Consider the following 16,869-nt stretch of genomic DNA (forward strand, 5'->3'; position numbering starts at 1 on the left):
GCTGCTGTTGTATTCTGTGCTTATTTTCCTTTCACCTCAATGGGTGTACAGAAGGCCTGAGTTCTAACTGAAGCAACACTGGTGTAGAGAGAATCATCCCAGTGTAAAAACCATCACTGCAACTATGCAAAACAAGAATGACACACAATGTATAAACTCAGACTAATGTAGCAGTCATCAACAGGCAATAAGCTTCTGGAACAGGACATATATTCACACCATAATTTTCAGCACCTTACTAACTTAAATTGTGCCAGGAAATTATTTCTGCTCTATTGTGGAAGATCTAATCCATCCTCCTCAAACAGGCAAGAGTTTATAGCTCTAACACAGTGACATAATGCCTTCTCAGCCGAGTTCAGTCCTCCAGTTTGTTTGTTCCAATGTCGCGTAGGGCTTTGTAGCATGTTAGATTTTGCCTTGTTTTAGCAGGTAGACAGTGGACAGCAGGCAGAGAAGACATTTCAGAAGCTCCTGCTGATCTTTCAGAAGCTGGGGATCTTTGTATGAGGACTGTAGATACTAAAGAGTGATGGGACAGACCATATGCACTGTCACCTTTGCTGTGGACAAGCAATAATCCAGAGATTGAATGGATTATACTGTCCAGATTTGGCTGACTCTAGCTCTGGTAGAGACTTTTGAAGTATCACACCACTGACAATACCCTTCTGATGTCTGGAGTTTGTGCAAACAAAGGAAGCTATGCCAACTGCTGTAGGTCCCAAAACAACGTGTTCTTGGAGAGTTGCCTGTCAGCACTTTAGAAACAGGACCAGACCTGTGAAGCAATTCACTCACAGATAATGACTAGAGCTGAATTAGCAGCTGGCTTTGACAGGACAGGAAGGACAAGAAAAGAAAGAGATGTCCCTTATTCAGATTGCTTTATACTGAGATCGTAAGTTGTTGTTTTATATCTGGTCAGAAAGTCTAGTTCACACTGAGGCATCAGAGTATGCAGACCTAAAATCATAGCTTTGGGTCATAGATACAATGATGAATAATCCATTTCACTGCAGGTTTTCCACCAGGCTGCTTAACAGGGCTGGATGAGAACCTGAAGCCTTTAATGACTTTGGCAGTATTTCGTTCTGGGAAAGCTTTGATGGATTGAACCTATGGAAAATCCTGCTTTGAAGAAGCAACAAAGCTTTGAAGGCTGTCATAGCAAACAACTACAAACTATCAGCAAATTAATTAATGGAGAGGGCTAGTGAACAGGGATGGTAGGTGGTAGTCTACCAATAGCCACAGTGATAGACTAAGGCTACCTCCCCTTTTTCATGCATACCAGCGCAAAAAAAAAAAAAAAAAAAAAAAAAAAATCAGTATTATCTATTTTGTAGTATTGATTGTTTTAGTCTTGGGCTAAAAAATCAGCACATCTACTCCAAAAACCTTTGTTAAAACTAGCAGTAGGCTCTGTAGCGACCATAGTGATATTGGCCATTCGGTCAAATTCTCAAAGTAAAAGGAAGGGGCTGGTTAAATTTGCTCATAATGATCCTTTCATTTCCAGCAGTTTTTCACTTGCTCCAGTTGCTGAATCTGTGCTGATGTCTTCCTTCTAGCACTTTTAAGTCTGGCAAGATTCAAACCATAGCAAACTTTGCCATCAGAAGTCACGAGTTAGTCACTGAAAAGCTGTGTGAGAAAGGTTTCTGTGTACTGAACTGTTGATGTCTTCATGAGGAATATTTGTGATCTTAATTTGACAGTCTATCTGTTCATTCTGTAGAAACCAGTATTCTTTTCTGATTAGCTTTTGCTGGGCAATGAGACATCTTGTAAATATATAAACTTATATATAAAAAAAAAAGTATCTCATATGATTATCTCTGTCACTGCATCTTTAAAAGCAAAAAAAAACAAGTATTATTGTTCTGAACATTCAGGAACTACCTTTCATATATTGTCTCTCAAAAACATTTTGATTACACAGCAATCATAACTTCTCTGTTTTACTAGAAAAACAGATTACTACAAAAATTTGCCAAAATTGCATGCTAGCACAGAACAATAAAGAAAATGCCTTTAAATTGTAAAATTGCATTTTGGTGTCCTGTCACATGACGAAAGAATATTAGATGAGTATCTGAGAAGATAATGCTTAGCAAAGCAGCAAACAACAGGGATTTTTGATCCCCCCGAAAGTGAGACTGAAATTAAAAATAAAGCAGACAACTGATAAAAGCTACATTTATAGAGTTAAAAAAAATATATAATAGAAGAGGCTCGTATCCAATGCAAATAGTGAGAGGGCCAAGATGGAAAATTCATATACATTTTTCCTTGAAGAGCATTATTAGGAAAGCTAACAGCAAGAAACCTACATGCTTCAACCAGCTCATGGGCCTTCAAAATGAATCACAGCTAATATAGCCTGTAAAGTTTGAGTTCTGAGGTTGGAGATGATTAATGCACCATGATCACGTTGCAAGGTGTTGGAATCTTCACTCTAAAAACCTCCTGCAGGTGTACACATTATCTGAAGGCATAGTGGTTTATGATCTATGTATATCAAGAAAAAAAGTATGCAACTCAGGGACAGTCTGAAGCTCACAAACCCAGCTTGCTGGGATGCAGCACTGTACTTTGATAGATGTTATAAAAGGAAGCGTATTGGAAGCCACTGCTGCTAAAGTGTATTTATTCCAAATGTGTTCTCCCACCTCAAGTATTTTTTAGACATGTCTCCATCTCACAAATAAATCAGTTTAAAAAAAGTTATGCAGAATTTGTTATACAAAAGCAACAGAAATAGTACAGGTAATATACTTCTCAAGAAATAATTATGGTCCCACCTCACTTGCAGCAATAAAGTTAAGTGAAATACTCAAAACCTTTCTATCCTTGTCAATGGGAATTTAAAAAGAACAATTAACCTAAGTCTGTCTGTTTTACAAGACCATTAAATAGCTGATCTCAATGTTACTCATCTGGCATCAACTTCAAATTAAGTATTTCTACAAAATATGCAAAAATCAACTGATATAAAGGACTGAAATTTATAAGATGAGATCTGTTAAAATTTCAAGACAGAGAACACCATTTTCCAAAATAAAAACAGCAGTACAAAGCCAGGTTTTCCAAAGCACTGCTGTGTCTTGACTGGACCACCAATGAGACAGTTTTCCTTAGGAAACTTTAGACATGGAAAAAATCAGTCTGAAAACCGATCTAAGTTAAACCTTCTTTTTTTTTTTTTTTTAAAGTGCATTAATTATTTGAACAGTACACTGATACTTTTAACAATCTTAAATACAAAAGATCAAAGAACCAGTATAGTTTCAAAGTTCAGAACAACTGACACCAAGAATGAAATTACTAATATTTCTTAGATTTATAAACCCTTTAGGTTTAGATATGCATCTTCTTTTGTGCCTGTACACTCTCTAACACAGGGGAAACCTGATCCTGGTTGGTCACTGCTTTCCTAACTTACAGAAAATTATGTAAAAAATCTGGACTATGGGCTTATATTTTTTGCCAGCATTTTACTGAAAACTCTTTTGGATTGTAATGCTTCCTTAGACTTTAAAACACACTCATCCATAAGGAACCCAAGCAAAATTAACACAAATTATAACCACTGAGAATAAAATAGAGGACATAGTATCAGCTGATTCCAATGGTCAAATGCAAATCATACTTCATCTTAATTAAGTCCATTTGGTGATAGAAGGTATGCTCAGAACTTATTTCTGGGAGATACACATTTTCTGGCACAATAAGTATTATTTTTGCAACTGCAATGAATTTGCAAGTGCGCTGGCCACTTAAGAGGCTAAAAATGTGACTGTGTTCATCTACCATAAGAAAGGTAGAACAATGACTAAGAAAGGTAGAACAATGACTACAAAAACAATGACAGCTAAGTAATAAAGGCTTAAAATTAGAGCCAAAACTCAGAACAACTAAAAAAAGTTTGGGAATGTGTGGACTACCTCTACAAAAAGTGTAGCAAGGTAAGGAAACAGATACACTGATGACACTGAAGAAAACAACAGACAAGTTAGAGAAAGACTGGTTAAACAGCAACGCCTTAATCTTTCTGGGTTCAGGATCTGATTTGATGATGTGGTGTTAAGACAGTGAATTTCGGTTTGTCACTGACAGAACTAGATATTTTTATTTATCTACACATCAGAGAAACTCTTGCTATACCATCCATTGCAGTATAAAACTCGAAAAACTTAGTAGTACGTATTTGCTTCTTTTTACAGATCTTTATGTAATTGTGGTGTCAAATAAAATGCCTAATAGTAAAAGCTAACTTAGAACATTGATCCAACCTCAAAACACTACATAGCAGTCACACCAATACTCAAAGACTACCATCTATCTATCTTTTTTAATCCGGTTCAAGGTGTAGAATAACCACCACATGGGACTATGAGACACTATATAATTACATTTAAGGTGTAGCTTTGGCATTCAGTTAGTTGCATCATCCCTTTTCAGAGGAATTACTTGAAGTGCTTTGGCTATTCGCTCTCCTATAGCTTGACTGCTTGCTGCAATTATTCTTCGAGACATCAAATCAAATGGTCCACCTAGAAATCAAAGCAAGCAAAGTAACCAGCTTGTATCTAGATAAAATTAAAAGTTAGTAAGAAAATGAGCATTGAACAAAAACAAAAAAAGCAAGGTAAATGACCAAGTTTTGCCCCTGGAGAAAAATGCATTTAACACAACAGGTACCTCATAACAGCTACATTTAAATTCTCTTCAGGGTTTGCTTACTATCTTTTTTTCACTCTTCCAAGAGGTTAACAAAGGGACTAAAGGTTGTCTGGTAGCTTAAGAACATTAATTGACTCTTAGTGTATTAACTGGATGGGAACTTTTTAACATAGCAAATAAAAAATAGACTAGGGACAACGCAGGCCCCCTGAGAAAGCTCTCAGAACTGGCTACACAGGATTTGGAGAAGGCTGAGGTTCTGAATGATTTCTTTGCCTTGGTCTTCACTGGCAAAGGCTCCGACCGCACCACTCAAGTCTTGGAAAGCAGATGCAGGGACTGTGAGAATGAAGACCTTGGGCCCACTGTAGGAGAGGATCTGGTTTGAGACCATCTTAAAAACATGAACATGCACAAGTCCTTGGGACCTGATGAAATCCATCCGCGGGTCCTGAAGGAGCTGGCGAATGAAGCTGCTAAGCCACTGGCCATCATATTTGAAAAATCATGGCAGTCAGGTGAAGTTCCCAACGACTGGAAAAAGGGAGATATAACCCCCATTTTCAAGAAGGGGAAAATGGAAGACCCGGGGAATTACAGACCAGTCAGTCTCACCTCTGTGCCTGGCAAAATCTTAGAGCACATTCTCCTGGAAGGCATGAAAAACAAGAAGGTGCTTGGTGACAGCCAACATGGCTTCACTAAGGGGAAATCCTGGCTGACCAATTTGGTGGCCTTCTATGATTGGGCTACAGAACTGATGGACAAGGGTAGAGCAGTTGATGTCATCTACCTGGACTTGTGCAAAACGTTTGACACTATACTGTCCCACATGACATCCTTCTCTCTAAATTGGAGAGACATCAATTTGATGGATGGACCACTTGGCGGATAAAGAACTGGCTGGATGGCCGCACACAAAGAGTTGTGATCAATGGCTCAGTGTCCAGCTGGAGACTAGTAACGAGTGGTGTCCCTCAGGGATCGGTGTTGGGACCGGTCTTGTTTAACGTCTTTGTCGCTGACATGGACAGTGGGATTGAGTGCGCCCTCAGCAAGTTTGCTGATGACACCAAGCTGTGTGGTTCGACTGATACGCTGGAGGGAAGAGATGCCATCCAGAGGGACCTTGACACACTTGTGAGGTGGGCTGATGCCAACCTTATGAAGTTCAACCATGACAAGTGCAAGGTCCTACACCTGGGTCGGAGCAATCCCAGGCACAGCTACAGGCTGGGCAAAGAAGAGATTCAGAGCAGCCCTGCAGAGAAGGACTTGGGGGTGCTGGTCGATGAGAAAATGAACATGAACTGGCTTCAGTGTGCGTGGATCCTGGGCTGCATCAAAAAGAGCGTGACCAGCAGGTTGAAGGAGGTGATTCTGCCCCTCTATTCTGCTCTTGTGAGACCTCACCTGGAGTATTGTGTGCAGTTCTGGTGTCCTCAACAGAAAAAGGACATGGAACTGTTGGAACAAGTCCAGAGGAGGGCCACGAGGATGATCAGGGGACTGGAGCACCTCCCGTATGAAGATAGGCTGAGGAAGTTGGGGCTGTTCAGCCTGGAGAAGAGAAGGCTGCGTGGAGACCTCATAGCAGCCTTCCAGTACCTGAAGGGGGCCAATAGGGATGCTGGGGAGGGACTCTTTGTCAGGGACTGTAGTGACAGGACAAGGGGTAACGGGTTAAAACTTAAACAGGGGAAGTTTAAATTGGATATAAGGAGGAAATTCTTTCCTGTTAGGGTGATGAGGCACTGGAATAGGTTGCCCAGGGGGGTTGTGAGTGCTCCATCCCTGGCAGTGTTCAAGTCCAGGTTGGATGAAGCCTTGTGTGGGATGGTTTAGTGTGAGGTGTCCCTGTCCATGGCAGGGGGGTTGGAACTAGATGATCATAAGGTCCTTTCCAACCCTGACTATTCTATGATTCTATTCTATTCTAACTCCACTCAGTAGCAGCAACTTGGAAAAAGCATTGCAAAACCTATTTGCTTTTTCATTTCAGCTATGTTTTGCTCCCAATTAGCTACTTAAAAGCTAATTTAAAAGCTAAACTTGCATTCAGTGTATTTACCTGATACATCTAGCAGTACTCCACCTGCTTCAGTAATAATGATTCCAGCCCCTGCCATGTCCCAGCAGTGAATCCCCATTTCATAATAGGCATCAGCTCCACCCGTTGCCACGAGGCACATGTTCACCGCTGCTGTACCAACGGCTCTAATCCTAAAGGAGAAAGATGATTCTTTTAACTGAGAACAGCTTGTCCGAAAGCCACAGTGCCTGTGTACACTGCACCCGAGAACACAGAAGTATTGCATGCAAAGTGAACTGAGCTAGACAAAACATGATAGATGTGAACATGTGATGCAGTGAAATAAAAAACTGGGAATGAAGTCTTGCTTGAGCAGCTTGCAAAGTTCCACAAATATAGACAATTTCCAGAAATCACATTTATGTATTCTGTTACACAATTTTAGTTTAAAGTGAAAAGACACCTTAAACAACTTTTTAACCTAAAACATATTATGGAAGATAGCTACCCATGGAACAGTAACAGATACTCTGCTTTTGAATACAAGAATTCAAGTGGAGTGTACACTGCTGTCAGTGCTGAAAAAACAGTTACTTCAGATTCTCTGGTAATGCTCAGCAGGCATCTCTGACTTACAAAATACCCTAACAGCAGTAATCACAAAAAATAAATTACACAGCATAAATTTAGTCTAAATTTGGATAACCTCATCAAAACCCTTGTGCTACAAATCCCAGTTTCTTCTGGAAATGTTGATACAAATAATTGCAGTTATTTCAATTATCAGTAAAATGTACATCAAATTGTTAACTGATAGAAGCCAAGTTATTGCAAGAAGCAACTAAATCAATTCCAATCTCAATTTATCGTTTCCAAATAAAATACCAAAGTTGAACTGACAACACACCGAAAATGTATTCCCTACTTACAATTTAGGATAGATCCTTTAATGACATCAGAAGACTTTTTGGAAGTAGAAAAAAAAAATCTATATGTTACGTGTCAAAACAAGATTCCTGAGAATCTCAGCATAAAAGTACAACCACTTATAGACCAGAAATGCGAGTAGCGTTGAGAGTAGACAAGGAACTGTCTACTGAAACCAGTTTCAGGTACAAAATGGTTTGTGGAAATGTAGGCTTTGGCTACATTTCTGTAGGAGAGGAAGCAGGGAATTTAACCTAATTAAGAGCAGTTTATGGAGAATTTCAACTACTTGGACAAATTAAAATTGCATAATGTTGAAGCAGAAAAGGGAGATCTTTTTTGTCTTCTGACACATATTAAAAAACCCAATGATTTTCATTACTACAGGAAAGGGAACCTAAGAAATGTAACACAGCTTCTGTTTATCCAGTTTTACTCCTTGTGGGTTTTGGGAGGGGGGGCAGGGAATGGAGGAGTTGTGCAGGGAGGAAAGAGGCACAGAGTTGTATTTCATTTTTTAACAGTAAATGCAACGCTTTTTAGTCCTACAAAATCAAACATGCTCTGCTTCTCAATATTGGTTCTTTGGATTCTCTAATATATGTCCCAGCTTGAAAAAGTTAAACACACTTACTAGAGTTTCTTTGCAGAAGTTACTAGACGAAAACATTTAAATTGCATTTCACATTTAAGGTGTAACGCAACCAATCCTTCCTAAAGATGATCATGTTTACAATAGTAACACTATCAGCAAGTATGAAAAATACGGAATATCTTACCCATGAATAGGAATGCTGAGAAGCCTTTCCATGTTAGAAAGAACTATCTTCATAGCTTCTGGATCACGATTTGATCCCAATTCTGTTACTAAAAGCGATTTTGTAATGTCTGGAAAAGAAATAAAACCTCACTTTTCGAACAGTGCAACTTCCATAGTAAAAGTAATTAGCAGATTTTACTTTTTTCCTACAAGACTGAATAATAGGTATTTTAATATAAATATTGCACATATTGAATGTATAAAAAAAATCTCTTTACATGGAAAATAGCAGGTAAAAAAATACAGCAAATAAAGCATGATCTGGTTGAATTGTGCAGCTACATTAATCAGTGCCATTAGTAGATAAAATTCTATTGCTATAAAATAGATCTTTTAAGGTCCTCAGATCTTTAAGGTCCCACTTTAAGAGTGGATTTTACTTCACATAGGGTAGTAAGTCTACAAGAGTGATACTGATTCAAACCAGAAGCTCACACCTGGAAGAAGTTGAATTGTTTGGTAGATTTGTTATGGACTCTTAAAGAACACTCACAGAAGGATTATAGACATAAAAGAAATTAAAACCAACCAACCAAAGAACCACAACACACAGGTAATAAAATTTTAAGTTGCTGAGTCCCGATTCTGCAAAGATCACAAGCATGCTATATGCATCAAAGAATATAAACGCTGTTTCTCAAAGCCAAACAACCCATGGTCAAAACCAGCCTCTTTGCAAAACAAAACTATGAGCTAAGAAAAAGGAATATATCCAGGTCTACAACTGTTGATGCCTCATTTGCAAAAATAAATGTAATCACCAGAAATAAACTACTCAGTCCAGCTTACCTTTTTGACCTGATACTTGAAGTTTCTGACCATTGCAAAATGCACCTTTTCCTTTTCTGGCAGTATACATCTTGTCTTCTACACAGCTATACACAACTCCAAACTCTATCTGCAAGAAAAAGTAAAAGTACCTTGGCATTTTTCCCTTTCTTCCTATTTACTGTGAAAATACATAGATTAGTTATAGTTAGCAACAAGGAATTAATTTGGGTTTGATTTATTAGATATTAAGTAATAAAAAGTATACCTTTTTGTTTACAACAAAGCCAATTGAAACTGCCACAAATGGAAACCTACAAAACAAAACATTTCACTAATTTACAGTGAGGTACTATGCTTCTTTCATTACCATGCTTACTTTTAAGGAAAACAATATTCAGTTAAATGTAATGTGTATTTCAAAAAGAAACTTGGACTATATAGGAAATACTAGTTTTCTGGAATTTGCACGATTTGCTATGAAAACAGACCAAACACCACCAATTTCTATTGAAAATACACACTTTTCCACCCACTGAAACTAAGCCTGTTACAGCTTAGGGACTGCCATCCCTGTTACAACTCTTACTAGCTCAGGGACTAACATTTTATAGCCAAAGAATACAAGCAAACCTCTATGCTACTAACCATGCTCACAAGGAACAAGCTGGCCAAAATGGCCTTGTCAAAAAAAGCAAGCCAGCTTTTCCCCCACCTCCACTTCCTACACCAAAGCAATGAGAAACGTACTGGAGTGAGAAGGAAGGATGCATGGGAAAGAGTGAAGGCAGTGGGAGTATATGGGTCAGGGTGGGTTGCATCGCAGTCTAAGTTTTTAACAATCAATCATTTATTATTTTTACTCTTCAAAATTTGCATTCTACAACATTTGCTTTAATTACTAACTGCAAAAAAATACAGGCTTTGAAGCTTGTAAATTCAGCAGAATAGGTTATTTTCTTACAGCTTCTGAATGTGTTATTTAGTAGGATTCAGCAGCTGTTTAAAGCAGTGGTGCACATAGTAGCAGTCATTTGAAACTTGGGAGTCAAGTACACTCAGAAAATCTCATCAGGGCCAAAATCTATCATGTTGTAGATAGAAGGAATAGGGAGCACTACACTGAAAATCCCTTCCTCATCCTCCTGCAAAATACCACTAGACAATTACTGGTAATATTCTGCTTCCTTTCATGGTAGCAGCTCCTAGATCTCAATGAATTTTGAAATTTCTTAGCAATCAGCACTTGAAGCTGTTACCACCCCTCTGAAGATCATACAACTCCTAATTATGAGTCTTATTGTTTTACTGTTAAAAATTGCCCACCTATATTTGGCACCTGTGCTAAAGGCTGCTGACCCCTGCTATGTAGCACAGGCCTCTCATGGAACAACTGCTGTTGGTGACAGAGGGAGGCTATGATAGTTCTTACAGAAATACTAAAATGATTACATAACATGACCCTTAATAAATCAAAATAATAACTTGTAACTATTAACAGGTTCAGAATATCTTTAATACTTAAATTTAAATGCAAGAAAAAACTGTACTTTCATAGAACTAGAGAAAGAAATAATGGTTGAAGTTGACCAAAGAAATGAAAGGTGGACCTGTGTACGAAGTTGGTAGTTCCATCTATAGGGTCTATAATCCATGTGGGGTTATCTGTCAAAATGCTGCCCTCTCCAGCTGCAACAGATTCTTCTCCAATGAAGCTAGAGCAGCAAACACATTTCAAAGATACAAAGAAATTAAAATGTCTGCATTGCAACACTGTCCTTGAAAGCAAAGTTCTTAAAGTGAGATCCAGGTTTTTGTACCACCACTGATGAAATGTAAAAAGCTAAGAAATACACAATTTATCTGGAAAACACCAACCACATCTGACCAAGCTTTCATCAATATTTATGATGTCAGAGATAAGCACAGTATGCAGGGAAGAGAAATTCACATTTTAATACCCATTACTCAAATTCAGCATTCAGAACATTGAAGTTTTCATTATTTTTTCTAATAACAGCATCATCAAATTTTGGTCAGAATATTTGTAGCTGTTTACACCTTTCAGTTTACTTGTGCTACAAAACACTACTCTTTAGCTTGTGTTTTAACTGAAGAAAGCCTTTGTGGTTAGACCACTGCAGTAACAGTTAAATTTGTAGTCTGATTTCAGTCCAAGTATGACAGTTGTTATTCTCAAAACTGTTTAGTTTTACAAGCATTACAAAATGGTAAAGTGGTAAAGGGCTAAAATCCAAACCAGAGCTCCTCCTGAAGAAGACAGCAAAGTACATACTCAACACAAAGGCCACACAAGGCACAGTGCTACAGGAACTCAAATTTCACAGTTTTAGCTGCACATGAAAGTGTTTATTTTCAACTGCAAAATTATGTGGATGAGTCTAAGTGGGTGGAATTATTTTCTGTGCCTTTTGCATGTTTTTTAATTTATCACGTATTACTCAACCTATGAAAAGTATGCAAACACATGCTTTCCTCCACAAACATGTAAAATCAGAACCGCTGGGAGTAAACAAATAAGGTCTCTTCAATATTGACTAGGGGGTTATGATTAACTATGGAAGTGAAGATGATTGCTCAGAAAGAAACAGCATGTGACAAATCTTCACAAAGATAAGAAAGAGACTGAATAGTTATCTAGGTTCATGAATAATTCATTAGAAGGAGAAGTTCAACACCAGTATGTCTAATGTGGTATCAATTACGTAACAAAAAGAAGCTAAAATATCCTAAAATTTTTATCAATATCACAGAAACTGTTATGTCAAGGTCATTCCACAAGTCTGTATGCTTACACTAATTTAATTGGGTTGCTGACACTTTGCATCACGTCAGTTGCTCCAAATCTGTGCAGATTTATTACATTTTACATATACATATACAGTAATAGAGTCTCGAAGAAAACTTAAGAAAAATTAGCAAGCCCACTTTAAACTTGAGCCATTATGTCAAAATGGAAGAGACAGTCCCATACATGGCAGTCCTGGGGTAACTATTGGACTTGATCTTAGAGGTCTTTTCCAACCTAGTTGATGCTATGTGAGTAAGTGAAATACACACAATTCACCCTTCAAGAATAAATTTATTTAAGGAGGGGCAGGGAAAAAAAAAAAGAAAAGAAAAAGGCATTAAAAAAAAAAAAATCAGTATTTTGTATGACAGACTTGAAGAATCTGATCATGTCTTCTTTCAAGTACGTTTGATGTTCTTAAACTGTACGAGATTTCACAAAGGCACACACATCCCACACAGACAGCAAAGGCATGCTAATTTCAATAGCCAACAGGAGACAAGAAATTTGGGGGCCACTGTTGATTCTCCTACAGAAATGTATTTACAGCTGGCTCAAGTGGAAGTGACTGTCAACATATATCTTCGGAAAGGGACCCTGGGGACACCTTGTCTTTACACTACGGCCCTGGGCAAAATGTCAACCCACAACTCCTCTAAAATACTTAAAATAATGAGGGTAAGGAAGATTTCTGTAACTTTCGATCATGCCAATCGTAATGAAATTTTAACATGCAAAATCATAAACTTTCCATTTTCTTCTTCTTCCAGACACCTCTTCCCTTCTTCTACCAAAAGTATATTGATAAGAAGCCGTACCTGTGAGAAGGATACTTTTCTTTTATCAAAGAAATAATGAAGTTTTCTACTTTTTGATCAGTTTCTGTCACGAGATCTACTGGTGAACTTTTAGTCATAACAGATATTTCTTCTTTGAGTGCTCCACAGACTATCTGTTAAAAAAGCAAGCAAGAAAAAAAAATTTATCCATTTATGGATAATACCAATTTTCCTAAAAACTTGAGCATCATTTTTACTGTAATTTTCTGTACTGCACATACAAAACACAAGCAGTGACAAAACCTGGATTTAACTGCAGGAGCTGGGGCTTACCCTTGCATCTATCTTCAGTCCCTACTCAACACAAAAACTTCAATGGGACCTTAAATTTGTATACTACAAAAAGATCCACTGGTACATGAAACCAAACTCTATTTTGTTAGGACAAGTTTTAGATTTATACATTTAAGTACCAGAGTTGAATGAAACACTTAAGCCTAAGCTTAAGCCATCTATTTTTAGCCAGGCTCTGCATTTACGATCTTACAATGATCAGAATCAGCTCATGCAAGAATACATGCCTCACAGCCCACAGAAGTATTTTATTATAATACAGCAAGATTTTTGAGGGAAGACTTTAATGAGGCCATTGCAGGGACAATGTTCTACAGATTCTGCAGCTCCAGGGGACAGAATCAGTACATGTGCCATCTTGTCTGGCTGAAACAGCATTCGAATACAGGAAGCAGAACTACCAAGAACTGAACATTTCCTAACCACTCTTAGGCTGAAGCTCTGCCAAGATGTGCAAACTCTTTTCTTGTTCTAAGCTTTCTTAGATCACAAGCGGGCCAAATACCACACCGCAAGGGATGCTTCTTATTTACAGAAGAAAAGCAATCTTCATGTAGAGAACATGATATGGTATCTGGTGTCAATAACAAGGAACTGTGTAAAGCTGATTGAGGTGTTTGCAAGAAAGTCTGTCAACTGCTTTCAGGTGGTAGATAGGTGATGTGTAAAGGTTAAATCAGAGATCTTCTTTGTTTACCACAATTCAGAATTTATTCCTTTTAAATCAAATTTAAGGAACAAAAAGATACTCCTCAGTCTTTACGTGAACTCTGCTCCAAAGAAAAGAGCAAAGTTGCTTTCTTAAATTAACCAAGCTGTAAACACGAAAGACACTTCAATCGTGAACATCACTGAAGAATTCTGCTAGTTTATGTTTTGTTTTTTTTTTTTTTTTTTTTTTTGACAAAATACTCCTTGGAAGAATATCTAACATTTAACTCCTTCAAAACCCATATATATATATATATATATATATATATATATATATACACAGCTCTATAAATAATGTTATTTGTAAACAGTTTATACTTACCTCCCCAGCTTTCCTTGCTAAGCCAACTGCATAATCCATACATTCTTGCCAAGGATCTGCCATCTTTTTTAGATATACAGCCTACCAAAATGAGAGATTAACACAAAAATTATAGCTATTTCAATTTTATTTCTTTTTACAAATTCTAATTTCCTCATGCTGCTGTTCTGGACTGCACTGTTTTCTCCTTGCTGAAATATGGAATTTTGTTCTAGCTTTACTCTGAAAAAAAAAACCCCAAACAACCCAAACTTAGAAAGTATTAAAAGCTTAAAGTTACCAGATATTTTTCCCCATATTTTGTGGTTTACAAGAAAGGTGAAACAAAAACGTTAACAAGTACAGAGCCTCAGTCTTGAAAGATACATGAATATACAAGGTTCCACATTTAGACACTGACCTCAAGGTACATAATGTCTCTGAAAAGCAGTAGTGTGGGTACGCACAAGCACATTCTCAAACACAGTGTACAGCTCAAGGCCTTTTTGCTTTAAAATATTATAATCTTCACTGTAATTCATTGCAGAAGACTGCTCACATGCAGCTTTATCTATTAAGCATGATTTAAATTATTTTGAGTATCTTGAATTAGAAAGTTAGAATCTCAAACCCCAAATCCACCCTTTCTGTATTTTAGTCCTCCATGCTTTTTTCTAAGGGTTTATTTCAAACACAAATATGAAATGGTTTAGATTCTACATGAAAGTTACAAGACCCTACAGTCATTTAGAAGTGTCTTCTATATTCTTACATTTTATGAAGCAATACAAGATACATTATCTTCTATGCTTTCTTGAGCAATGTGAAATACAAATCAGCATGTCATAACACTGTCTCTGATACAACCTTAACAGACCACAAATTCATTCAATGTCACAATTCAATTCAGAGAAAAAAATCAATGTTGCCTGAATTTTAGAAGTAATTTTTGAAAGTTTGATTTTTGAACCCTAGCCCTTTCAAAAGCCTCTTGGGTATTACCTAAGTCATTCAGCCTTTAAGTGATGACCTGGATAACTGTTTTGTAACACTTGCAGATTCACAAAGATTACACATACTATAATAAAACCCCTCAGCACTGGAAAAGTATAAAAAGCCCTGTGCAATTAACATCATCCATAAGTCCCCAGCCCAATCGCCCTGATCTAATGGTCATTGCCTCTTTCAGCCTTGGTCCTAAACGGGTAAACATGGCTATAAAAGCCAGATAACATGCAAAGGGTATGATGCTTCAATTATGTTGATAATGTTCTTGCCATAGCCTTTGAAGTACAGGTTACATAAACACAGACATAACTTGTCAGGACACAGAACTGGGTATAACAGCTCTATATAAAGTTACTAAGTTATCCATAAGAGACTAGTAGCACTAGTGGAACCTTAAGTACACCGACACCGAGTACAACGACACAGACTCGTGTAGCAGAGGAAAAATAATTCATTTATGCCTAAAACCTCACCGAAACAATAACTGCAGGACATGTATAAATACCAGCGCCTAAACTGATTAGCAGAAGAGTCTTTTCAGCCCCCCAGGCTTAGTTTCGCCTTCTTCGGATGCCCCGTGAGGAGTTCGCCCCACAAAATCAGGGAGCGCATTCAGAGGAGCGGTTTGAATCCCGACACTGAGGTTTGGACCCCGGGGCGGAAGGGCTGAAGGTCGGCCCACATCGCCCGCCCGAGGTGAGCGCACCTCCTGCCCCGTGGCCGTGTGGTCCGGACCGAGCGGCAGCAGGACCACACAGCTCCCCAGGGCAGCGGCGTAGCCACCTCACGGCACCCTGAAATGGCGGCTAAGGGAGGAAAAAAGGAAGAAGAGGCTCACCCCGGCCGCCCTCCGCCGCCGTCCCCACTCCCGCTGAGGCGCGCAGGCGCCAGGGGCGAAGCGCTGACCCCGCCTCCTCCTCCCTCTGCCCTGCGGCCGCCGCTGCGGCTGCGCGCCGGAGGCGTGGCTGAGTCCCGCGGCGGGACAGGTAGCGGGAGCCTGTGGGGCAGCCTGAGGGCTTGTGCTCTCGAGCTTACAGTCAAGGGGCTAAATCAGCACTTGATGTCGGCTTATTTATAATAATTGGACGTGTCAAAATGAGTATACTGTAAATATTCTCCTACAGAATAAACTAGGTTGGAAAATACCCTCAAGATCATCAAGCCCAGCTGTTACCCCAGCACTGCCAGGACCACCACCACTAAACCATGTCACTGAGGGCCTCATCTACACGGTTTTGAACACTTCCAGGAACGGTGATTCCAGGACTGCCCCAGGCAGCCTGTTCCAATGCCTGAGCAGCCTCTCTGTGAAGAAATTTTTCCTAATATCCAGTCTAAACCTCCCCTGGCACAGCTTAAGACTGTTTCCTCTTGTCCTGTTCCTTGTTACTTTGGAGAAGAGACTGACTACCACCATGCTACAACCTCCTTTCAGCTAGTTGTAGAGAGTGATAAGGTCTGCTGTGAGCCTTCTCCAGACTAAACAACCCCAGTTCCCTCAGCTGTTCCTCATCAGACTTGTGCTCCAGACCCTTCACCAGTTTTGTTGCCCGTTGCTGGACCCCCTTCTTTCTTGCAGTGAGGAGCCCAGAACTGAACGCAGTATAAACTACCATGGAGCACACGGGTGCCATTTACCAAGGCTTCTGGCTGCTGAAGGTACTGCTG

The 16,869-nt window shown here is 38.8% G+C and overlaps 1 protein-coding gene across 2 annotated transcripts; it reads right to left on the minus strand.

Moving 5' to 3' along the window:
- Positions 1-1,948: 1,948 nt before the first annotated feature.
- IMPA1 (inositol monophosphatase 1) lies at positions 1,949-16,117 on the minus strand. 2 transcript variants are annotated; one of them, XM_065668509.1, is made up of 9 exons: positions 16,040-16,117; positions 14,215-14,295; positions 12,867-13,000; positions 10,847-10,951; positions 9,505-9,550; positions 9,258-9,366; positions 8,428-8,536; positions 6,761-6,912; positions 1,949-4,559 (listed from the first exon to the last, which is right to left on the minus strand). In XM_065668509.1, exons 2-9 carry the CDS (start codon positions 14,275-14,277, stop codon positions 4,441-4,443), a joined length of 837 nt encoding a protein of 278 aa, XP_065524581.1. In that variant the 5' UTR covers positions 14,278-14,295; positions 16,040-16,117; the 3' UTR covers positions 1,949-4,440. The 2 variants fall into 2 exon arrangements, with proteins under 2 accessions (XP_065524581.1, XP_065524582.1); XM_065668510.1 differs by lacking the exon at positions 16,040-16,117 and adding an exon at positions 15,675-16,002.
- Positions 16,118-16,869: the final 752 nt, after the last annotated feature.

Source organism: Lathamus discolor, chromosome 2, assembly GCF_037157495.1.
Source record: "Lathamus discolor isolate bLatDis1 chromosome 2, bLatDis1.hap1, whole genome shotgun sequence".
NCBI classification, from domain to species: Eukaryota; Metazoa; Chordata; class Aves; order Psittaciformes; family Psittacidae; genus Lathamus; species Lathamus discolor.

Excerpts from the sequence above, each read along its gene's own strand:
- IMPA1 (XM_065668509.1), bottom strand. The coding sequence starts at position 14,277 with ATGGCAGATCCTTGGCAAGAATGTATGGATTATGCAGTTGGCTTAGCA. Across the intron at positions 10,952-12,866 it reads GAAAAGTATCCTTCTCACAG|CTTCATTGGAGAAGAATCTG; the intron begins GTACGGCTTCTT and ends TTGCTGCTCTAG. Across the intron at positions 9,367-9,504 it reads GCTTTGTTGTAAACAAAAAG|ATAGAGTTTGGAGTTGTGTA; the intron begins GTATACTTTTTA and ends TTTTTCTTGCAG.